This window comes from Macaca thibetana, chromosome 16 (genome assembly GCF_024542745.1).
Source record: "Macaca thibetana thibetana isolate TM-01 chromosome 16, ASM2454274v1, whole genome shotgun sequence".
Classification (NCBI taxonomy): domain Eukaryota; kingdom Metazoa; phylum Chordata; class Mammalia; order Primates; family Cercopithecidae; genus Macaca; species Macaca thibetana.
In genome coordinates, this window is record NC_065593.1 from 3349226 (window position 1) to 3373342 (window position 24117).

At 50.5% G+C, this 24117-nt stretch overlaps 1 protein-coding gene across 1 annotated transcript in view; it reads right to left on the reverse strand.

Annotated features, from left to right (window-relative positions):
- DRC3 (dynein regulatory complex subunit 3) overlaps nt 1-24117 on the reverse strand; it is a 48813-nt gene that overhangs the window by 4045 nt on the left and 20651 nt on the right. Inside the window, exons 6-12 of the mRNA XM_050763499.1 lie at nt 20298-20444; nt 18784-18903; nt 18094-18206; nt 15572-15746; nt 8455-8586; nt 6709-6779; nt 6049-6172 (exon numbers count right to left, since the gene is read on the reverse strand). Coding sequence (XP_050619456.1) covers nt 6049-6172; nt 6709-6779; nt 8455-8586; nt 15572-15746; nt 18094-18206; nt 18784-18903; nt 20298-20444 — 882 coding nt within the window. The remainder of the gene's footprint in view (nt 1-6048; nt 6173-6708; nt 6780-8454; nt 8587-15571; nt 15747-18093; nt 18207-18783; nt 18904-20297; nt 20445-24117) is intronic.

Here is a 24117-nt window from a genome sequence, read left to right on the forward strand (position 1 = left end):
TTTCGATAATTATCATCCTAAGTGGGGTGAGATGATGCCTCATTCTGGTTCTTATTTGCATTTCTCTGATAACTAGTGATGCTGAAGATTTTTAAATGTATTTGTTGGCCATTTGTATGTCTTCTTTTGAGAAACATCTGTTCAGATGTTTTTAATTGAATTGTTTGTTTTTTTGCTGTTGAGATGTTAGAGTTCCTTGTATATTCTGGATAGTAATACCCTTGTCAGATAAGTAGTTTGCAAATATTCTCTCTCATTGTGTAGGGTGTCTTTTCACTCTGTTGTTTCATTTGCTGTGCAGAAGATTTATAATTGGATATATTCCCGTTTATTTATTTTTGCTTTTGTTGTCTGTGCTCTTGAGGTCTTATTCATAAATTTTTTTCCCAGTCCAATGTCCTAAAGCATTTCTCCTGTTTCTTCTGGTCATTTTATAGTTTCAGGTCTTTTTTTTTCTTTCTTTTTTTTTTTTTTTTTCCTGAGACAAAGTCTGGCTCTATCGCTCAGGCTGGAGTGCAGTGGTGCAATTTCAGCTCACTACAACCTCCGCCTCCTGGGCTCAAGCCATCCTCCCCTCTCAGCGTCCTGAGTAGCTGGGACTATAGGCACGCACCACCATGCCTAGCTAATTTTTGTATTTTTTATAGAGAGTTGGGGCTTTGCCATGTTGCCCAGGCTGGTCTCAAACTCATGAGCTCAAGTGATCTGCCTGTCTCGGCCTCCCAAAGTGCTGGGATTACAGGCATGAGCCACTGCGCCCGGCCAGTTTCAGGTCTTACATGTTTAGTTGATTTTTGTATAGGGTGAGAGGTGGGGATCTAGTTTCATTCTTCTGCATATGGATATCCAGTTTTCCCAGCACAATTTATTGAAGAGACTGTCTTTTTCCCAGTGAGTGTTCCTGGCGCTTTTGTCAAAAATCAGTCAGCTGTAAATACATAGATTAATTTCTGAGTTCTCTATTCTGTTTCATTGATTTATGTATCTGTTTGTTTGTTTGTTTGTTTTAAACAGGCTTAATTCACTTTATTTTTCTTGTATAAAAACCCTGTGTTACTTTGGGAAGCCAAGGTGGGCAGATAACCTGAGGCCAGGAGTTTGGGAGCAGCCTGGCCAACACTGGTGAAACCATGTCTCTACTAAAAATACAAAAAATTAACCAGGCGTGGTGGCATGCACCTGTAGTCCCAGCTACTCGGGAGGCTGAGGCAGGAGAATCATGTGAACCCAGGTGGCAGAGGTTGCAGTGAGCCAGGATTGCACCACTGCATTCCAGCCTGGGTTACAGAGCAAGGCCCCATCTCAAAACAAAACAAAACAAAAAAAACCAACCCTGTGTTGCAGCCACAGCTGCAGCCTGGGTCTTTCACACAGAGACTCTGGTGTGGGTCTTGACAAAATGGTCAGTGAATTCCTGAGAGGAAGACTTGGTGAATACAGTCTCCTCCCAGAGGTCAGGGGGCAGGTAGCTATAGGTCTTGGAGATGGCATCAAAGGTGGCCTTGGCAAAGTTGTCCAGAGTGGCAGTGCGGCTCCTGGCTGAGGTGTAGTGGTTGTCAATACTGGACATCAGCAGCATCTTCCTGGGCACAGAGGCCAAGAGGATGCCAGTGCCTCTGGGTGCAGGGATAAGGTACAGCAGCACGGAGCTGCAGCAGCCTGTCACCTTGCAAGGGACAGTGTGGGGCTTACGATCTTGGTCCCCCAGTAGCCTCTCTGCACGGGACAACGGAGAGCGTAGCCAGGATGATGATCCCTCTGACAGCAGTGGCTGCTTCCTTGGAGCACGTAACACCCAGACTGACGTGGCCATTGTAATCCCTGATGGCAACAAACGCCTTGAACCTGCTGCACTGGCTGGGGCAGGTCTGCTTCTGCACTGGCATAATCTTTAAAACCTTATCCTTAAGAGAGGCCCTCAGGAAAAGGTCAATGATCTCAGACTACTTGATGGGCAGGGAGAAGAGACAGATCTCCTCCGGGGACTTGATCTTCATGTCCTTGACCAGGCAGCCCAGCCTGGTGACAGGCATCCACTCCTTGGCCTGGGCCTTGCCTCTGAGAGCTCCCTGCAGCCTCGGCCCCTGCCCTGACTACAGCCACAATCCTAGCCCCAGAAGCTGCTGGCAAAGCTTCCATGGTTTCCCATTCCAGGCCTCTGGGCCCTCCTGCTGCCATGGTGTCATCTACCATTTGGTGTTTTCTTGGAGAAAAATGTGTCTGTTTTATGCCAGTACCATGCTGTTTTGGTTAATATCGCTTTGTAGTATATTTTGAAGTCTAGTAATGTGATGCCTCCAGCATTGTCCTTTTTGCTCAAGATGGCTTTGGCTATTCAGGGTCCTTTGTGGTTCCAAATTTTAGGATTTTTTTTTTCTATTTCTGCAAAGAACGTCATTGGTGTTTTGATGGGGATTGCATTGAATCTGTAGGTTGCTTTGGGTAGCAACAAAGTAACTTTTGAGAAGGGAACAGCCCCTCCCCAGGACCACCACACTGCTAGTGGCTTGAGGACTTGCTGCCCCATGGCATGTGGGATCAGATCATTTTGTCAAACCCACAGAGGGCACCTAATGACCCTGCATTCCCCTCTGCCACAAATGAGCAGCTTGGCTTGATGGTCAGAGACAAGCCAGCACAGTGTCTCCTGGTGCCAGCCAGAATCTTGTGACAGTCTCCCTATCTAGAGACTGCTGGCTTGGGTCAAACCCACTGCCACTTGAGCAGACCCTGGAGACTTGCATCCTCCCAATGGCCTGGGCCTGAGCACTTGCCCTGCCCTCACAGCCAGACACTCGCATGGATGTCAGCACCGGTCAGCACCTCTGACCTCCCCGCCTCCCTAAATGGGCAGCTGTGGCTGCCAGCCCCACTCAGACGCCCTCCCTCAGTGCCAGCTCCAGGCTCTCTCCTCAGCATGTACGTTCTGCTTTTCCTCTCAAAGCTGGAAGGACTTGAAAATAGATGTGGGACAGATTGGCCCCACATAGGTCATGAGCTGATAACAGTCACTCAACTGCATGAGTGGCGTTTTAGAGATAACCTCATTAGGGTGACTTATCAAGATATGTTCATTGATAATTAGGTAACAGAAGCCAGATTTTTTTTCACCCACAGCCCTAGTCCCTCTTCTGAACATCCTCATCTTACTATACAGTAGACATTTTGTCAAAGGCTTTCAATCAAACTGCCTGGGTTCCAATCACAACCCTATCTCTTATAAGCTGTGTGTCCTTGGGCAGGTTACCATCATCTCTGTGCCTCAGTTTCCTCATCTGTAAAAGGGAACCATAATAGTAACTACTTTACCATGTTGATATGAAGATTAAAACAGCAAACATGAGTTCAGTGCTTCTCAGAGGGCTGGCCCTCAGGAGGCCCCCAGTCAGTGTCAGTGATGTATTATTCCTTTTTTTTTAAAATTTCTTTTGAGACAGGGTCTTGCTCTGTCACCCAGACTGGAATGCAGTGGCACAATCATGGCTCACCTTGACCTCTCAGGCTCAAGTAATCCTCCAACCTCAGTCTCCCAAGTAGCTGGGACCACCAGGTGCACATCACCTAATTTTTAAATTATTATTTGTAGAGATGGGGTCTTGCTATGTTGCCCAGGCTGGTCTCAAATTCCAGGGCTCAAGCAATCCTTCCACCTCAGCCTTTCAAAGTGCTGTTGGTATTACTCATATAGTCAGAGCATACTTTTTCCTCCTAAGAAGGGTAGGCCACGTTTTTTGTTGCTTAGATGGAAGGAGACTTAGGCCATGGTATAAGGTCCTGGGAAGTCTCTTCCTGTAACTGCAGGCGTAAAGCCACAGGAATGGTGGTCAGCTGGCACCAGCCAGAGCCAGCTGGGCTAGAGGGAGGGCTGGCCACTGAAAATGCCAGCTCAGCCTGCTTCTCTGCTGTTGGCCTCTGGATTCATCTTTTTCTGTGTGTCCCAGTCATTAGAAATTAAGCACGTTTCAGTCCTGTGCCTTCTGGGTGTCACAGATATCGAAGCTGTGCTGGTAGGGATCTCCACCCACCCCAAGATGGTCTGTCTGGGGAATTCCAGACCGGGCACTCAGGGACAGCCTCACTTCACAGGGAAGGTGTTTTCTTGCATCTGGTCAATAGCAATTAGCTGCACTTCACAGCTTAGGGAGGAAGGCTGGTGTCATGGTGACCCTATCACCACGTGGTGACCAAGACCACACTGCTATCTTGGGTATCTGTTTGGGCCCCAGGACAGAGGCTGTGGAAGTCAGGGACTGCTGGTCCTTGTGTCTGCAGGACTTAGCCCCATATCTGGCAGAGTGGAGGCTTGGTGAGCATATGTTCTCACACTCATTCTGCAGATGACGCCTGGCATCTGTGCTGCACATTGTACACTGTTGCTGGTACTGAGGAGGTACATGGTGGTGAAAAGGCCATCCCTGTCCTCCCTCCTGAGCTTATATGTAGTGTGAACAGTCACATCGGCAGCAAATACACATCACTCAGATAGTCTGAAACTGTGATGAGGCTCTGACCTGATAAATGGGGCGTGTGATCCAGAGACAGTGGTTTTCCAGGAAGTTGGTGAAGAAAGGCCTCTCCCAAGAGCTGATAGTCAAGCTGAAATCTGAATGACAAGGACAAGCCAGGCACATGGGGACCTAGGAAAAGCGTGTCCGCCAGGCAGAATATCAACTGAAAGGAGCAAGCCTGGGTGATTGGGGAACAGCTCAGAGGCTGCTGCTGAGCATCAGGAGTGAGGGGTCTGGGGGTGGGAATTGCCCAGATGGGCAGGGCCAGCCACGAGGGTCTGGGGGACTATGGGGAGGAGCTTACACTAGGGGTCATGAAAGCCACTCTAAGGTGTTGTGTAAAAGTGTTTAGTGATAGGGTTTGGGTTTTCAAGGGTCCCTCTGACTGCCACATGGAGGACAGACTGTAAGAGGACAGTAAAGAGGCAAGCCGTCCAGGCCAAGGATGATGGTGGCTTGCCTTGGTGGTGATGTGGCGACAGAGAGAAGCTGAGAAACTGGCAGTGGAGTGAATTATGCATGCACTAAAGCAGGCCCTGACAACACAGTACCTCTGCCTGGGCGCTGGATGACCACACTCCTTCCAGAGACATGAACATGTGGGACCCCAGCACAGACATCCGGGAGAGCCTTCTTAGCGTGCAGACCCCAGGGATGGAGCCAGGTGCCCCAGGCCGACCCTGCTGATTTTGTGACCACTCATCAGTGGATGTGCTGGTGCAAACGGACGGCATCGTGCGGGATCAGAAATGGTGGTTCCAACACCCCCACAGTACTCATCATAGAGACTCTAAGGTTAAGAAGACCTCCAGGGGAAATCTCAGACTTCAACCTCTACCTGTAACTGCTTCTCTTAGAAAGTGCCAGAAGCCGGCCGGGCGCGGTGGCTCAAGCCTGTAATCCCAGCACTTTGGGAGGCCGAGACGGGTGGATCACGAGGTCAGGAGATCGAGGCCATCCTGGTGAACACAGTGAAACCCCGTCTCTACTAAAACTACAAAAAACTAGCCGGGCGAGGTGGCGGGCGCCTGTAGTCCCAGCTACTCGGGAGGCTGAGGCAGGAGAATGGCGTGAACCCGGGAGGCGGAGCTTGCAGTGAGCTGAGATCAGGCCACTGCACTCCATCCTGGGCGACAGAGCGAGACAGACTCCGTCTCAAAAAAAAAAAAAAAAAAAGAAAGTGCCAGAAGCCTCCACATAATTGAACTTTTGGAAACCTACCTGTTGGAAAGTTGAAACCATCTAATTATCATGAGCTCCTCTTTAACTGGGCCCCACTGGGTGCCCCACCAGGTGCTTTGTTAGCCTATTTTATCTGCCAGCAACCCTGTAAAGCAGGTTAGTGTGCCCTTTTGCAGATGAGAACACTGAGGCTCTGGGAGCTTCTCAGGCTTACTCACAGGGCCTCAGTCCAGCCACAGAGCTGGGTTGGACCACATCTGTCAGGCCCCTCCCCTCCCCTTTCGCCCAGCTCCGCCCCGCCCCGCCCAGTTCAACTCCATACCGCCCTTTCCCGCCATGCTTCGCCCGCCCCGCCCACCGCGCGCAGGTCGTCAGGCAGGTCCTCGTCCAGGTCGCCCTTGACAATCTTCTCCAGGGTGCTGATAGAGATCTCCAGGAGCTTCTCGTGGTGATGGTTCTCCAGGTCCCGGCACTGGGCCATCGTGCAGCCCCGAGTTAAGCAAAGGCCAGGGAGGAGCAGGCCCAGGGAGGAGCAGGCCCAGCGCGTCCCTGATTGACTCAGAGGGCCGGAGACAGACTTTAAGGGCCCAAGGCGAGCTCAGAGATTGCGGCTGGCAGCACCGTCCACCCACAAGCACCCAAGCCTGGGCCATCCCCGACTCCCCGCCCCTGCCCCACACCTTGGACGGACCTTTGCCATCACCCTCTTCTCTCCCTCCTGCATGGAGGCTCCTGGCGCTAGTCTCTGGGTTACCAGAGTGTGCTTGCTGGCAACACAGGGGGCTCATTTCTCAGTGAACATCACCCATATGAGAACAATCATACTGGGACCCTACTGCAAACAGTTTGGAGGTTGTCCCTCTAGGCATCCAAACCACAGCTCTAACAGACCATCAGTGTTCTGAGGGTCGGGAAACCCCCTCAGACCCTGTGGAACATTCTTTTGTCCAGAGGCCAGGACAACCCCAGGGGCTCTGTAGCACCTCCCCATGGGGGAAGGTCATCACAGAAAGGATATAGGCTTTGGACATTTTCGATAAACAGTCCCACCATGTCAACAATGTTCCTTTCAAACATGTTTATAGTCTCCTGGAAATGTTAAAGAACACAGTTAACATGCATATTTAGACATCCAGCACAGAGCAAAAGGTGCTCCTTAGAATTTAGCAACCACCTCCTCTAATCACAGACCTTCGGGGTAAAGACCACCCATCTTGACCCTCCTGAGCAGATGGTTGTGAACTGACCCCTCTGCTCATTCTAGAGTTGTTCTCCAACCATATTAACTCCCTCACCATCTGAATGTTTAATGCTGTCACTGGAACTTTGCCAGGAACACTTGTCCTGGTCTTACTCCCCTTACCTGCCTGCCCAACACACACACAGAGCCAACTCCCTCTCCTTTGGGTTTCTCAGTGACATCTGTGCATCACCTCCAGGGAAAAAGTGGAGTGAGCTGTTAAGAGCTAGACTGCCTGGGTCAGTATTCCCAGCTCCAGCACTGCGTGTAACTCTGGGAAAGGCATTTCACCTCCTTGGGCCTCATCTTCCTCATCTGGGAAATAGGTTTCCTGCATAATCCCTGTGTTGTGGAGTTGTGGTGAGGTTAAATGAATCACTTCACACAAAATGCTTTGCCTGGCCGAGAGGAGGCCCTCAGTAGGAACTGGCTGTCACCCCAGATCTCTTTCAGTTAGTTGCTGTTTTGTGGTGGTTAGCAAGGCACCTAAGGCCCAAATGGGATTTAGTGTTGACTGAAGGAACAATGGAAGATGTGATTTCCAGGCCTGCCACTCTGGAAGTGCCCCACCCCCATCTGCCATAGACTCCAGGGGCTGCAAGGTGGGCAGGGGTGGAATCTATAGGAACGTGAGGACTGTCTGCAGAGTGAGCACACTGCACTATTTTCAAACACATGCATGTGCTGTTCTTGTGAATAAAAATAGGGTCATTGAAAAGCATGATTGCCCTTGTGGCTTTCTGGTCACCGGTAATACAAGTAGGATGGCACACGGATTCTGGGAAACGTTTGGATGTTGAAAAGCAATCTCCTTGCCTGAAAAGGCTGGGAGCTGCTGTCTCGTTCTCCTCGGCACTGTGCGCTGCTTCTGCAGTGCCTGCGTTCCCCAGCGGGGAGGGAGCACCTGCCCTGTGATGTGATGGGGAAATCTATCCCATGTCTGAGGTGTCACTTGACGTGTGAGGAATTGATTAGGCGCTATCACTTGGCCCAGCCACAGCAGCATCCAATGAGGTTCAATTCATCACATCACTTCAGACTCCCGGCCTCCGCTGCCTTGTAACACACACACTGGCCGCTAATGAATTTCAGACAGCGGCGCTTTTCATTTCCACTACTTAGTGTTGAGTTGCAGCCTCCTCGCATCGCCTGAGAAGCGGCAACCGCAGGCTGCAATGCACGGGGGTCTTTGGTCCCCCAAGTGGGGGTCCACTTTGCCTTTAGAGTTCCCTGGATAGCTCCAGGGGTCTAATCAAAAACCTCTCCCCACTGACTTCCAGGATAGGGGGAACATTTCAGAAGAATGAGCTCACCTCTCATTTTCCACAAGAATCACTTCCAATCTAAATGATTAAAATGTATCAAAAGCAAACACAGGACTGATGAGCAAGAAAGCTGCAGCCTGGCACGCTGAGTCATGCTGGACGTTTCCAGCAGAGGCGTGCCCGTGAAGGCTGCAGTTCACCTATGGATGTGCAGCTGCATCCCCAGATCCTGGCACTTGTGCCCAGGGCCCAGCCTCACCTCCAGCTGCTCCACCAGCTGCATCTCCAGCATCATGAGCTCATTGAACAACTCACTGACGTCAGCGCTGCATTCCAGGATCATCTTCTCAATGTTGGGCAGTTCCGACTCCTCTCGAATGACACTTAAACTCTGGAAACAATAGACTGCACTTCAGGAATCAACAACTAAGTGTAATTAGATAGTGGCAGGTGGCAATTTGGTTTTGTGGGTAAGAATTTGGGCTCTGGAGTCAGCCTGCCCAAGTGCAAGTCTCAGCTTTGCCACTTGCTGGCTCTGAGAGCTTGTGGAAGCTACCTACCCTCTCCATGCCTCCGTTTCTTAGTCTGTAAAGTGCAATTGATAGCCCCTACCCTTGACACAGGTAAGAGAACATATGTGAGGCTCTTTGAGCACTAGCAAGTGCCCACTCCCTGTTAGCTCAGGTTTTTATTAGAGGCTGGTAGGCAGGGTGGAAGCAGCCATGGTTTTCATGGGGCTCAGAGCATTTCACACCAAAATACGCTGCTTTGGCATAGTGATTATTTTGAGTTAAAGATACTTAAAAATGCCTGTAATCCCAGCACTTTGGGAGGCTGAGGCGGGCAGATCATGAGGTCAGGAGATCCAGACCATCCTGGCTAACAGCGTGAAACCCTGTCTCTACCAAAAATACAAAAAATTAGCCAGGCGTGGTGGCGGGCGCCTGTAGTCCCAGCTACTCGGGAGGCTGAGGCAGAAGCATGAGGTGAACCTGGGAGGCGGAGCTTGCAGTGAGCCGAGATCACGCCACTGCACTCCAGCCTGGGCGACAGAGTGAGACTCTGTCTCAAAAAAAAAAAGAGATACTGGCCGGGCGCGGGGGCTCACGCCTGTAATCCCAGTACTTTGGGAGGCCGAGGCGGGTGGATCATGAGGTCAGGAGATCGAGACCATCCTGGCTAACATGGTGAAACCCCGTCTCTACTAAAAATACAAAAAATTAGCCGGGTGTGGTGGCGGGCGCCTGTAGTCCCAGCTACTCAGGAGGCTGAGGCAGGAGAATGGCGTGAACCCGGGAGGCGGAACTTGCAGTGAGCTGAGATCGCACCACTGCACTCCAGCCTGGGTAACAGAGCGAGACTCTGTCTCAAAAAAAAAAAAAAAGAGATACTTAAAACAGAAAGTGCAAAGAGAACACCCTGACCTCCCTTTTTCTTCCTGAAAGCAGGAGTTAAGTCTACCATGGGAAAGGTGCCCTCCCTGTACCAGGAGGAAGGAAACTATTTTTTTTTTTTTTTTTTTAAAGACGTAGTCTTGCTCTGTCGCCCAGGCTGGAGTGCAATGGCATGATCTCGGCTCACTGCAATCTCTGCCTCCTGAGTTCAAGCAATTCTCTGCCTCAGCCTCCTGAGTAGCTGGGATTACAGGCACCTGCCACCATGCCTGCCTAATTTTTTTGTATTTTTAGTAGAGACGGGGTTTCACCATCTTGGCCAGACTGGTCTTGAACTCCTGACCTCGTGATCCACCCACCTCGGCCTCCCAAAGTGCTGGGATTACAGGCGTGAGCCACTGCACCCGGCCAAGAAGCCATTCTTATCATCAGAGGGAGGGAGTCCGGGCCAAGCGGAATCTGTGTGAACAAGCCTTGTGAAACTTACCCTCATCTGCCTCGTCACGTCTCCACGATGAACTGCCTTAGCCCAAACCTCTTTGTCTTGTCACATTCTCACAATTCACTACTGTCTGTCCAACCAAGTGTAGAAGCTTTCGGCCCTAACGGCTTCTTGAGTCTTCATTTTGCTTGTGAATGGTCCCATGTACATGTGAAAATTACTCAATAAAATTTGTATGCTTTTCTCTTGTTTGTCTTATGTCAGTTTAATTCTTGGTCCTAGTCAGTGACCCTGATAAGCTAGAGGAAAAAATTTACCTGCCTTACAACTTCAGATTTAGGTGGACCTGAATTTGAATCCTGCCTGGGTCACTTAGCAGTGTGACCTTGAGAGACCCACTTTCATTCTCTGACTCAGTTTCCTCACTGTAAATGGGGAGAAGCATCTCTGCCTCACAGGGTCCTGGGGATCAGAGGAAGCACCTGGCGCACAGTGGAGCTCGGCTATCGGAGGCTCCTATAAAAGGCCTATCACAGGCACAGGCCAGGAAAAACTGGCAAGGAAAGACAGTTCCAGTCTTTGAGGAGATGAATTGAACCCACACAGAACCCCAGTGAGCAAGTGGAAGCTATTGCTAAATAGATGCTGAGCCCTTTGGAATGAGGGGGTGCTCAGAGGGTATATGGCAACCTGGGGTCCAAACAGCATTGACTACCAGCTGCTTACCAGCAAAGGGCCTGGGTTACCACCAACACCAGATGTGATGTTGGCTTGTTTATGTTGATGCCTGGTACTAGTCATGAAGGAGGATGGAGTAACAGCATGATTGAGGGGGGTGAATGACATAATAATAGCTACCCTCTCTGGAGAAAAACCAGGCTTGATCCCTACCTCAAACCTTACATGAAAACAAATTACTGATGAAGATTCAAATGTAAAAAGTTAAACCATAAAAGTGCTAGCAGAAAACCTGGGAGATTTTTTTTTTTTTTGAGACAGAGTCTCACTCTGTTACCCAGGCTGGAGTGCAGGGATGCGATCTCGGTTCACTGCAACCTCTGTCTCCCAGTTTCAAGCAATTCTCTCACTTCAGCTTCCCGAGTAGCTGGGAATACAGGTGCCTGCCACCAAGCCCAGTGAATTTTTGTATTTTTAGTAGACACGGGGTTTCACCATGTTGGCCAGGCTGCTCTCAAACTCCCGACCTCAGGTGATTCGCCTGTCTTGGTCTCCCAAAGTGCTGGGATTACATGCATAAGCCACTGTGTCTGGCCAAACCTGGGAGATTTTTTTTTTTTTTTTTTTTTTTTTGAGACGGAGTCTCGCTGTGTCTCCCAGGCTGGAGTGCAGTGGCGTGATCTCGGCTCACTGCAAGCTCCGCCTCCCGGGTTCACGCCATTCTCCCGCCTCAGCCTCCCAAGTAGCTGAGACTACAGGCGCCCGCCACCACGCCCGGCTAGTTTTTTGTATTTTTAGTAGAGACGGGGTTTCACCATGTTAGCCAGGATAGTCTCGATCTCCTGACCTCGTGATCCACCCGCCTCGGCCTCCCAAAGTGCTGGGATTACAGGCTTGAGCCACCGTGCCCGGCCATAAAACCTGGGAGATTTTAAATAAATAATCTGAGACCTTGCCAAGTATAACCAGAAGATTGGTAAATTCTACTACCTTAAAAATTTAAAAATTCTTTTAAATTTATTTATGTATTTACTTTTAAGACGGGGTCTTACTGTGTTGCCCAGACTGCTCTCAAACTGCTGGGCTCAAGTGATCTTCCTGCCACAGCTTCCCAAAGTGCTGGGATTACAGTTGTGAACCACCTCCCCCAGCCAAAAAAATTTTAATTCTAAATGGCAAAAGCACCACAGACAACACTGCAAGATAAAACACAAACCGGGAAAAATATCTGCCCTTAATTTCACTGACAAAATCTATAAAGAGCTCCTACAAAGTAATACCTTTTTTTTCTTTTTTGAGACAGTCTTGCTCTATTGCCCAGGCTGGAGTGCAGTGGCACGATCTTGGCTTACTGCAACCTCCACCTCCTGATTCAAGTGATTCTCCTGCCTCAGCCTCCCAAGTAGCTGGGATTACAGGCGTGCACCACCACCCTGGCTAATTTTTTTATTTTTAGTAGAGACGGGGTTTTACCATGTTGTCCAGGCTGGTCTCGAGCTCCTGACCTCAAGTGATCCACCCACCTTGGCCTCCCAAAGTGCTGAGATTACAGATGTGAGCTACCATGCCCAGCCAGGTAATAACTTTTTAAAAAAGAAAGGTCTGGTCTGATGGTAGTAGGTTATCAGAACTTATTAAATTTGGTGGGTCACTAAAGTTGGTATACAATCTCCCACTGCTAAATTTGACTAGCTAAAAAAAGAAAAAGAAAAAAAGAAAGAAACAGCCAGGTGTGGTGTTGTGTTCCTGTAGTCCCAGCTACCCAGGAGGCTGAGACAGGAGGATTGCTTGAGCCCAGGAGTTCAAGGCTGCAGTGAGCTATAATGGTGCACTGTACTCCAACCTGGGCAATGGAGTTAGACCCTATCTCTAAAAATAGTAATAATAAATAATTTGAGAGAAAGGGAGAGAGAAACCAAAAACCAAATAGAAAAGTGGGCAAGGGCAAAATATAAGTACAAATAATTCACAGAATAAGAAACACAAATGGTTGTAAAACATGTATTGCTCATCCCCACTTAAGAGAAAATAAATGCATACTCAGGGTGCACAGACTGGCAAAATGAGGAAGCCCATGACACTGGCCTGACGATGGCTGTGGAGGGTAAAGGTTCTGTGGGTTACAGGTGGACAATAACCATGAAAAAAAACAATGCACAGTTTCCACTTTTAGGACTTCATCCTGCAGGTCAAACTTGCACCAACTTATTCAGTGGAACACTAAAGAGCAAAAGGTTGGGGAAAAACCTAACTGTCCATCAACAGGGACTGGCTAAATAATTACGGCTCACCCACGCAATGTGATATTTTAGTTATAAAAAAATGAAGTAACTTTTTCATTTTGGAAGGCTCTCCAAGATACCTAACATAGGAAAGCAAATTACAGAACAGGGCAAGCTATGCACACACACACACACACATACACAAGAAAGCAAAGTATAGAATAGGGCATGCTATGCTCACACACACAGGAAAGCAAAGTACAGAACAGAGCATGCTGTGCTCACACACACACACAGGAAAGCAAAGTACAGAACAGGGCATGCTATGCTCTCTCACACACACACACACACACACACACACAGGAGTAGGAGGGAGACCATATCCCCCGATGGCCATTGTTCTGTCTGTGCCATGTGCACACACCACCCATTCGAGAGTGCAGCTGACTACACACAGACGTGCTGTCATCCTTTTAGGCTGACTCTGCTCCAGGCCTTGCACAAGTGCTTTCCCTCTCTGTCTCTGTTTCTCACTACAGTTCTTCGAGGTGGTTATCTCTGTTCTGCACATGAGGAAATGGAGGCTAGGAGAGGGTCCATAATGGATCTCTGGGTCACCAGTGAGGAGTCTGCCTGAGCCCCAAGCCTTACATGGCTGCACCATGACCCTGAAACGTGGCTCACTGGGCACCTGGAGCAGCGCGTGTGCAGTGGATGAGGCCTAATGGGGGTGAGTGGGAGAGGCGCAGGAAAAACTATAGGAGAGGGCCTGTCAGGGAGGGAACTGGGGGTCTGCAGGGCCTATGGGGTCTTGGGAACTTCTAAGTCAGTGGCCTCTATCTAGGCTGTGCATGGAAAGCACCCGTGGAACAATGGAAAATCTCTGTGCCAGGCCACGCCCCAGTCTAAGTGGGTGCTGCTGGGCCTGGATGCGAGCACATTTCCAGGGCCCGGGGACTCCACATGAAGGCTGGGCAGGATCCACTGCTCTCGGCTCTAGAAGGGGAGCACTAGGGTAGTCAGCTCGTCCGAGGTGGCCTTTGAGGAGATGGCCCGCACTGAAGGCAGGTGCCTGAACGGAGGAGCAAGTGGCACGTTCCATGCTCCAAGTCAGGCTTGGCATGGCCCACATCCTACTTCTGCAGAGGGACTCGCTGCTGAGGGGCTGGGTCCCTGCACCGGGCCTCAGGAAGCACCGGATAGCTGACACTCCCAACCCCAGTGGCTACAGGGACCAGATAAATGTCAGGAAGAAAGGCTGGACAGGGACTGGGGGGACTGGAGACATGACCTGTCCAGAGGGGACAACTGCCACTCAAGCCCTGATGACAGCTGCTTCCAGAGAAGCTGGCAACCACAAATTTTTCTGCGAAATCTGCTAGTTTCTAATGTCAGCAGGATGTTCAAAATGTTTTAAAACCCTACACAGGCCAAATAAAACACATATGTGAGCCAAATGTATTCCTCCGCCGACAGTTTTGAACTTCTGGTTGAACACAGTAACCCCTGCTCCCTAAAATATAATAAGGAGGGTCTTGAGAATTAAATCACACAGGATGTGAGGCCCTGGAGGTTAATGAGACAGGAATGGGGGTGGCCGTGGGGGAGGCGGGAAGCACCTGGGAGTGGATCATCGACTCCATCAGATCTGAACTTGCGCATCGAGGGACTTTGCTCTACTTTAAGTTCACAACAAGGAAGGGCCTTATGGGATTCCTAAAGCTCCTTATGCTACAAGCAAGCTTGGTGTGTGTGAACAGTTTTTGGAGGAAAAAGAAGGTCCACAGCTTTCCTTAGCGTCTCAGAAAGATCTGTGATTTACAACAGGCTAAGCATCCTGTCTTTAAAAGTAATGCCAACTCAAAAAGGCAGCTGCCATCAAATACAAAGACTGGTGCCCTTCCCAATGGCCTCTGCTTGGGCTGGACCCCATGGCCTGGTTAGGCCGAGTCCTGACCACCCAGAGCCTTCTCCTTTGCTGCTCCTAGGGGGTGGAGGAACACCCTTCCTCTCCATCAACTTTTCTTTCTTCTGTGAGCCTCAGCCTTCCCTAAACTCCCCCGCCTGAGATAAGGTGCCCCTAGGGCACCCCGAAGGCTCCCCAGGCTTCCCTCCAGGATGGCACTGATTCCTCTGCTTGCTCAGGTCAGGGCTGGGGCCTGGGCCTGGGTCTGAGCCCCACAAGAGCAGGAACCATGTCCAGTGTGGCTCTAGCTTCCTAGGAGCAGGCAGAGAGTAGAGCTCAGAAAACGTCTATTAAATGAATGAATGAATGAACAAAAGGACGGTAATCATTACTGTCAAAATAGTAATGGTAATACTAATACTGTTATTAATAGTAACGATGATGATAAGTTCGGGGATGGAGCTGACCTTGAATCCCAAGGGCGCTTTGTGTGACAAAGATCCACAGGCCACACATCAAGTGGTGGGGAGCTGTAGTTGGTGGGGCTGGGGTAAGGCAGGCCTTGGCTCTGCCACTGATTAGCTGTGTGATCTCTGGCAAATGAGGACAATAACCATTGGCCTCAGGGGTCATCAGAGGGTACAGGAGTTGCAGCCCCTCTACAGTGGGGGTGGCAAGAGCAGGGAGGGCCTCCAGCAGGAGGCAGGGAGGGCCTCAGGAGGCTCGGGGCCTACCGACAAGTGCTTCTCCTCGAACTGGGCAATCTTGCGTTTGCCCTGCTCCTGGTTTTCCTGGATAGCCTCGTGGACACATTCACTGAAGGTGTCAAGCTCTATTTTCCGCTTCTCCTGCTGTTTCAGGCCATACTCAAAAATGTTCACGCAGATGATGACAAACTTGTCCTTGTAGGTGAGTGGCCGTTAAGGAAGTCCACAGCTGTTTCAGGAGCAGGCTGCGGAGGGCATGGCAAAGGTGTTGGTAACCCTGGCACTGTGCGCTCAACAGTGTGTGGGACTCAAACTCCTGGTCTCATGTGGTTCATTTGGTGGATGAAGAAATCAAAGGCCCAGAGAGCCAGGACTGAGATGTGGGTACAATGTGTGTTTGGTGCGTCCCCACCCTCAGCCTGAGGGATTCAGGAATGGGGCCTGTGCGAAGGAAGGAGGCAGGGACCATTGGGGAATCTATAGAGCAGAAGGCAGACATGCTCAGAGAGGTCCCAGAAGAGAGGCCTAGGGAACCTGGGGGTCTGTGAGCTGGTCTCAGCTGGGGAAGCAGGCAGTGTGCATTTCTGTCTCTTGTGTGCTATCTGGAAGGGCACCCTTACTGAGGGCCTGTCTTGGTGCTCAGCTGCTGCAGTTGTACTGGGGATGTTCAAGTCCTGGCTCTGCCACTGCTTCCAGGACCCATCCTGGCAAGTCACTTCACCTCTCTGGGCCTCAGTTTCCTCATCTGCAGCTGAGGGTGCAAAAGAGCCTGCCACATGGAGTCCTTGGAGTCAGGAAGGTAAAGCCCACGGGACCTTGGTGATCCTGTGGGATGGAAACTGATGCCCAGAGAGATGAAATGCCTTGCCGAAGTCACATGGCTACACGGGGCTACAGCTAAGGCAAACCTGGGTCACCAGCTGGCAGAAACAACCCAGCCCAGGAGCTCTGCTGTCCCCTGTTCCTCACCACCCTGCCCTCATTCTTTCCAGAATGTCAGGTGTGTTTGGTTGTTTTTGAGAGATGGTGATATGGTTTGGCTGTGTCCCCAACTGAACTCATCTTGAACTGCAGCTCTCACAATTCCCATGTGTTCTGGGAGGAACCCGGCGGGAGGTAACTGAATTATGGGGGTGGGTCTTTCCTGTGCTGTTCTCGTGATAGTGAATGAGTCTCACGAGATCTGATGGTTTTAAAAATGGGAGTTTCCCTGCACGGGCTCTTTCTTTGCCCACCACTCACATAAGATGTGACTTGCTCCTCCTTGCCTTCTGCCATGATTGTGAGGCCTCGCCAGCCATGTGGAACTGTCTATCCAATTAAACCTCTTTCTGGCTGGGCATGGTGGCTCTTGCCTGTAATCCCAACACTTTGGGAAGCTAAGGCAGGTAGATCACCTGAGGTCAGGAGTTGGAGACCAGCCTGACCAACATAGTGAAACCCAGTCTCTACTAAATACAAAAAAAAAAAATTAACCGGGTGTGGTGGCACATGCCTGTAATCCCAACTACTTGGGAGGTTGAGGCAGGAAAACCACTTGAACCCAGGAGGTAGAGGTTGCAGTAAGTCAAGATTGCATAATTGCACTCCAGCCTGGGCAACAAGGGCGAAACGCTGTCTCAAAAAAACAAAATAAAACAAAACAAAACCCAAAACCTCTTTCTTTTGTAAATTGCCCAGTCTCAAGTATGTCTTTATCAGGAACGTGAAAACAGACTAATACAAGATAGGGTCTCACTACGTTGCCTAGACTGGTCTCAAATTCCTGGCCTCAAACAATCCTCCTGCCTTGGCCTCCCGAAGTGCTGGGATTATAGGCATGAGCCACCTCATAGGCCCAGAAGGTCAGGTTTTTGAGTGAATTTCTCTCTATCCAGTGAAGGTGGCTCCATAGACTCATCTGTGACTGGATGCCTTAGCTCAGAGCTCTCAGATCCAGGAGCTCCTTGATTCTGTCCTGAGTCCCTCAGCTCACAATTTAAGCCCATTGGTCGGTGGTCATGGCCATGGCCCTAATGACAGGTACCAACCACATCCTCTGGGCTCCAGGCAACTGGGGAAAGAATCAGCTTCTCAGGCCCCACAGACAAAGCTTCAAAAGCTGGCCTCTAATGGGGTGACCCTGGACAGTCAAGCTATATTTCCCCCAACTATAAAATGGGGTTAATGATGGTACCTGCCTAGTGGGGTGGTTGAGAAAACAATAAATACCAGATCCAAGTGCACAACAGGGACAAGCAAGTACGGCTAATGAGAACACATTTCAATCCACTTCTCCACCGCTGAAAACCTGGCTTGCCAAACACGGCCAGCCCATGCCATGCTGACCAGATACTCCACATGTCCCTGAAATCCGGACAGCATCTCCCCCATGCAGCTCAGCTGACCTGGCTCTGAACTGCCTCTTGGGTACATTACTCTCAAGTGGAGATTTTGCCTCCCAGGGTCTTACAAGAGAGATGGAGAAACTGAGGCCTAGAGTGGAAGGAGTCTTGCCAAGGCAGGCTGGTGGCACAGGCTGTGAGACAGCCATGAACTCGGAAGGATATGCCTCAAGGAGCTCACTGACACCAGGCAGGTAGGACAGTTTGTTGCCCTCTGAGTCCTCAGCATACATGCTGTCAAACAGGAAGGAGCCGTTCAGGTGTTCCACAAACGCAGTCTGCAGGCAGAAACACACCTAGGTAGGACGGCTCCTGTCACGGGCTCCTGCATCGTCTCACAGGCCCATGAGGAAGGCAGGTCAGGAGGGGGCATGTTCCAGGCAAAGAGAATGGCATGTGCAGAGGTGCAGAGGCGTAAAACTGCAGGCTGTTTCCAGAATGTTACACATGGCTCAGTCTGGTTGCAAGGAGGGGTGGGGACCAGTGGGAGAGAAGCCAACAGGGTCTAGTCATGAATTCAGGGCCATGCTGGGCTAAGGGACCTGAGCTGTTTCTGGCATGTCATGGGGAACTGCCTTAAGGGTCTGAAGGGGCCTCTGACTGTTTTTAGCATATTCTCTCCAGCAGCTGGAGGTAGGAATGCCAATAAGGGTTAGGGTCAGGACTGAGACGAAGCTGGCCCTGGGGCAGGGAGCAGACGAGCCAGGCGGGGAGAGGGCATCAGGCCCTGTGGAGGGAGCATGATTTCTATGTTTTCAGAGCCTGGGGATCCCTGCAGACCGTTTTACTTGATCAGTGCCCTCTTGTGGGCATCTCTGAGCGGGGCCGAGGGCGTGCAGCCTGCCAGAGCGGTACCTTGTGCTTCTCCAGCTCCTCCTGCCGCGCCCGCTCGTCCTGCAGCCGGACCTGCATCAGGTTCTCCCGGTGCTTCAGCTCGTCGATGCTGTACTGGTGCTTAGCCTCTGCAAGCTCTTTCTGACCAGGGAATGGGAGTGGCATCATTACAGGAGGTTCCTCCGAGCCACGCCGCCTCTGCCATGCCTCCTCTGCCACACTGCAGCCTCCTGCGTGTGGGCAGGGATGTTGCACAGGGGCCTGCGTGAAGGCTGCGAAAGCCATGAGGTCTCGTGGATGAGAATGCCCATCTCCTGATGACCCTCACCAGGTTTCTGTGAGTGCAGGGAAATCAGGGAAAGACCAGGAGGAGCAGAAGGCAGCGTGGCAGGCTGGGGTTCCCGGGGCCAACCCCAGGGCAGGAGCCACAGCAATGGAGTGCTCCCCTCGCCCCAGACTGGGTGTTCTCCACAGAGGACTTGCTCTCTCACTCCCAACAGTCCTCAGCAGGCCTTCTGGCCTTTTTTTGGGGAAGGAGGACAACAGGACAGAGGTAGAGTGAGGTCACAGGGCTGGTCACAAGGGTCTGGCCCTTGGCTCTCTCCACCGCACTGGCTCATTCCCCTGTACCTGGCAGGGAATGCTGGCACCTCTAGAACTCAGTTCCTGTCCCTTCTCACCTCACTCCATGTGCCTCAGGTGATCCCACCTGTACCATGGCTTCAAGTACTGCCAACTGGCAATCCTTAGATGACACTCAGGTCTCTACCTCCAGCCCTGACTCCGCCCCTGAGAGGCAGGCCTGAGCCTCTGATGGCCTGGTTCCCTCTGGAGCTCAGCTGTTAATACTGCTCCTGGGATGACACCAATTTGGGGTGAATCCTGGCTTGGCCTTGAGCCAGTGATCCTGGCTCACTGCTTGCCCTCCTTCAGCCTCCTCAACTTCTTTTCTTTTTTAATTTTTAAATTTTTTCATTCTGTTGCCCAGGCTGGAGTGCAATGGCATCTTCTCAGTTCACTGCAGCCTCAAACTCCTGGTCTCAAGCAATTCTTCTACCTCAGCCTCCTGAGTAGCCAGGATTACAGGTGTGCACCACCACACCTGGCTAATTTTGCTAGTTTCTGTAGAGATGGGGTCTCCCTATGTTGCCCAGGCTGGTCTTGAACTTCTGGACTCAAGCGATCCTCCCACCTCAGCCTCCCAAAGTGCTGGGATTACAGGCATGCGCCACTGCTCCCGGCCCTCCTCAGCTTCTTCATCTAGAAAACCAGACAGGTCAGGCCAGCTGTGATGTGGCCCTGGGACAGTGTGTGGAAGAGGCCTGGCCCCTGGGAACATGCAAGAAACAGTACCCACAAGGGTGCTGCTGGAATCCCTCTGACAGAGGCAGGTAAAGGGATTAGGAAGAGGGAGCTGCCCTTTCTCTCCCAGTTGTGGGCAGGGAAAGCTACTCTTCAATGCCTCTTTTCCAAGAAACCTGGGGGCTTGAGGACTGTGTCTCACAGGGCTGGGAGACTGAGAGGGAGACACTTGCTGTGTGGTCATCAATGCGCCGGAAGTCCAGGTACACGAGGTCAGGAAGGTAGGCACAGATGAACATCTTGTAATCCTCTGCCTCAGAGATAGGGTTCCCAGAGAGGCTGAGCGTCCGCAGGCATTTGAACCGCCGGAGGTAGACGATCTGGGGAGAAAAAGGGAGAACAGCCCATTTTCTTTCTTTTCTTTTCTTTTTTTTTAGATGGAGTCTCACTCTGTCGCCCAGGCTGGAATGCAGTGGCGCGATCTCAGCTCACTGCAAACTCCACTTCCCAGGTTCACGCCATTCACCTGCCTCAGTCTCCCGAGTAGCTGGGACTACAGGCGCCCGCTACCACGCCCGGCTAATATTTTTGATTTTTAGTAGAGATGGGGTTTCACTGTGTTAGCCAGGATGGTCTCGATCTCCTGACCTCGTGATCCGCCCGCCTCGGCCTCCCAAAGTGCTGGGATTACAGGCTTGAGCCACCGCGCTCGTCCGAGAAAGGCCCATTTTCTTGGCAGCCACAGAGTTGAAAACACAGCTGCACCTCCCTCCTCAGTACTCTTTCAGAGTCAGCCTGGCCACAGCACCATCAGCAGTGGGTGGTGTGACAGGCCGTGTGCAGGTATGGGGGTGTTCCAGGCTGGGAAGCAGTACCGAGACCTTCCGTCAGAAATGGGCTTTCCAAAGAACCAGCAGACCGTGGTTCAGGTCTGCGGAACCACGTGGTGAGACCTTGAACGAGTTACCCAACATCTGTGAGCTTCGATGTCCACATCTGTAAAATGGGTATAAGGATATCATGTGTGTTACAGGTGTTGTAAGGACCAAATGAAATAAACTATGAAAAGCATTGGCAGAGTGCCTGACACCTATTCAGTAATGGTAGTTTTAGTAGCTGTTACTAGTATAGGCACACCCTTTTATTTTTTAAAAATCTTTTAAATTTGGCCGGGCGCGGTGGCTCAAACCTGTAATCCCAGCACTTTGGGAGGCCGAGACGGGTGGATCACGAGGTCAGGAGATCGAGACCATCCTGGCTAACACAGTGAAACCCCGTCTCTACTAAAAAAAATACAAAAAACTAGCCGGGCGAGGTGGCGGGCGCCTGTAGTCCCAGCTACTCGGGAGGCTGAGGCAGGAGGATGGCGTAAACCCGGGAGGCGGAGCTTGCAGTGAGCTGAGATCCGGCCACTGCACTCCAGCCTGGGCGACAGAGCGACACTCCGTCTCAAAAAAAAAAAAAAAAAAAAAAAATCTTTTAAATTTAATTTAATTTAATTTTTTGAGATGAAGTCTTGCTCTGTCACCCAGGCTGGAGTGCAGAGGTGTGATCTTGGCTCACTGCAACCTCTGCCTCCCAGGTTCAAGTGATTCTCGTGCCTCAGCCTCCCTAGTAGCTGGGATTACAGGCACGTGCCACCATGCCTGGCTAATTTTTGTGTTTTTAGTAGAGATGGGATTTTGCCATGTTGCTCAGGCTGGTCTCAAACTGTTGGATTCAAGCGACCCACCCGCCTCGGCCTCCCAAAGGGTTGGGATTACAGGCATGAGCCACCATGCCCGGCCCTATTTTATTTTTAAGTAGGGATGGGGTCTTGCTATGTTGACCAGGCTGGTCTTGAACTCGTGGTCACAATAAATCCTCCCACCTCAGCCTCCCAAAGTGCTGAGATTACAGGCGTGAGCCACTGCACCTGGCCAGGCATGCCTTTTTAGATTGTAAAGTCCCATGAAAGGTACAACTATCTTAAATTAAATGGAACCCAATTTATGGCTAACCTTGAATTCCCTGGATAACAGCCAAGGAAACATTCCACTAACTTTATTCTCCCTACACTCTATTTTTAGTAAAACGGGGAAAACGTTAACTAGGTAGTTAATATTAGGTTGGTGCAAAAGTACTTGTGGTTTTTGCCATTAAAAGTAATGGCAAAAAAGTGTTTTAAAAAAGCAGTATTTCGGCCGGGTGTGGTGGCTCACGCCCGTAATCTCAGCACTTGGGAAGCTGAGGCGGGGGGATCACAAGATCAGGAGATCGAGACCATTCTGGCTAACATGGTGAAATCCCGTCTCTACTAAAAATACAAAAAAAAATTAGCCAGGCGTTGTGGTGGGCACCTATATAGTCCCAGCTACTTGGAAGGCTGAGACAGGAGAATCGCTTGAACCTGGAAGGCAGAGGTTGCACAGAGCCAAGATTGCACCACTGTACTACAGCCTGGGTGACAGGGCAAGACTCCATCTCAAAAAAAAAAAAAAAAAAAACAAAACAAAACAAAAAAAACCCTCACTGGATAGCATCTAGACACTGTACTATGCAAAAGATAGAAAAAAAAAATAGCATGCTTTTCTGAGTGAATTTCTTTCAGTCATTTATTCAACAAACACTATTAGTCACCTAGCAGGCCTCCAGCACCAGGTAGGTTATGAAGATACAGTGGGGAACAAGGCCCATGGGGTCCCTGCTCTTAGGGCAAAAGCTTATATTTTAGGAACGGGGGAAAAATGTTTTCTTTTTAATTTTTTTTTTTTGGATGGAGTTTTGCTCTTGTCACTCAGGTTGAAGTGCAGTGGTGTGATCTCAGCTCAATGCAACGTCCACCTCCTAGGTTCAAGCGATTCTCCTGTCTCAGCCTCGGGAGTAGCTGGGATTACAGGCACCCGCCACCACACCCGGCTCATTTTTATATTTTAGTAGAGACAGGGTTTCGCCATGTTGGCCAGGCTGGTCTCAAACTCCTGACCTCAAGTGATTCGCCCGCCTTGGCCTCCCAAAGTGCTGGGATTATAGGCGTGAGCCACTGGGCCCGGCCAAATGTTTAAAAAAGTAAATAAAATCATTATGGTTTGGGTTAAGTGCTATAAGGAACATCAAGATGGCACCGTGAGAGAAAATAACAGGGAGGCCTCTTTCAGTTAGGAGATTCAGAGGTCTCTCTGGGAAGGTGACATTTAATCTGAGACCTGAGGGAGCCAGCGCAGAAGAGCAGAGGAGAGCACATTCCTGGAAGCCAAGACAGCACAGGCAAAGGCCCTAGGCAGCAAAGAACTTGGCACATACCAGGCACTGAGCAAAAGCCAGGGTGGCTGCAGCATGGTGGGGAGGAGGCTGGGAAGAAGCTAAGATGGGAGTAGTGACAAGGTCAGGGGCTGATTCATGCAAGACCATGGAGGTCAAGTGTTTAGATTTTTTTTTTTTTTTTTTTTTTTTTTTAGCGGAGTCTCGCTCTGTTGCCTAGGCTGCAGGAGTTGCAGTGGCGCAACTTGGCTCACTGCAAGCTCCACCTCCTAGGTTCACTGTCATTCTCCTGCCTGAGCCTCCCGAGTAGCTGAGATTACAGGCGCATGCCATCACACCTGGCTAATGTTTTTGTATTTTTATTAGAGACAATGCTTTGCCATGTTGGCAGGGCTGTTCTTGAACTCCTGGCCTCAAGTGATCCACCCTCCTTGGCCTCCCAAGGTGTTGGGATTACAGGCATGAGCCACTGAGCCCCTGCCTTCAGTTTGTTCTAAGGATGGTAGAAGCCATTGGATTTTTTGTTTGTTTGTTTTCTTTTTTTTCTTTGGAGACAGAGTCTCACTCTGTCGCCCAAGCTGGTGTGCAGTTGCAGTGGTGTGATCTCAGCTCACTGCAACCTCTGCCTCCTGGGTTCAAGTAATTCTCCTGCCTCAGCCTCCCAAGTAGCCAGGACTATAGGTGCACACCGCCACGCCTGGCTAGTTTTTTGTATTTTAGTACAGACAGGGTTTCACTGTGTTGCCCAGGCTGGTGTTGAACTCCTGAGCTCAGGCAATCTACCCGCCTCAGCCTCCAAAGTGCAAGGATTAC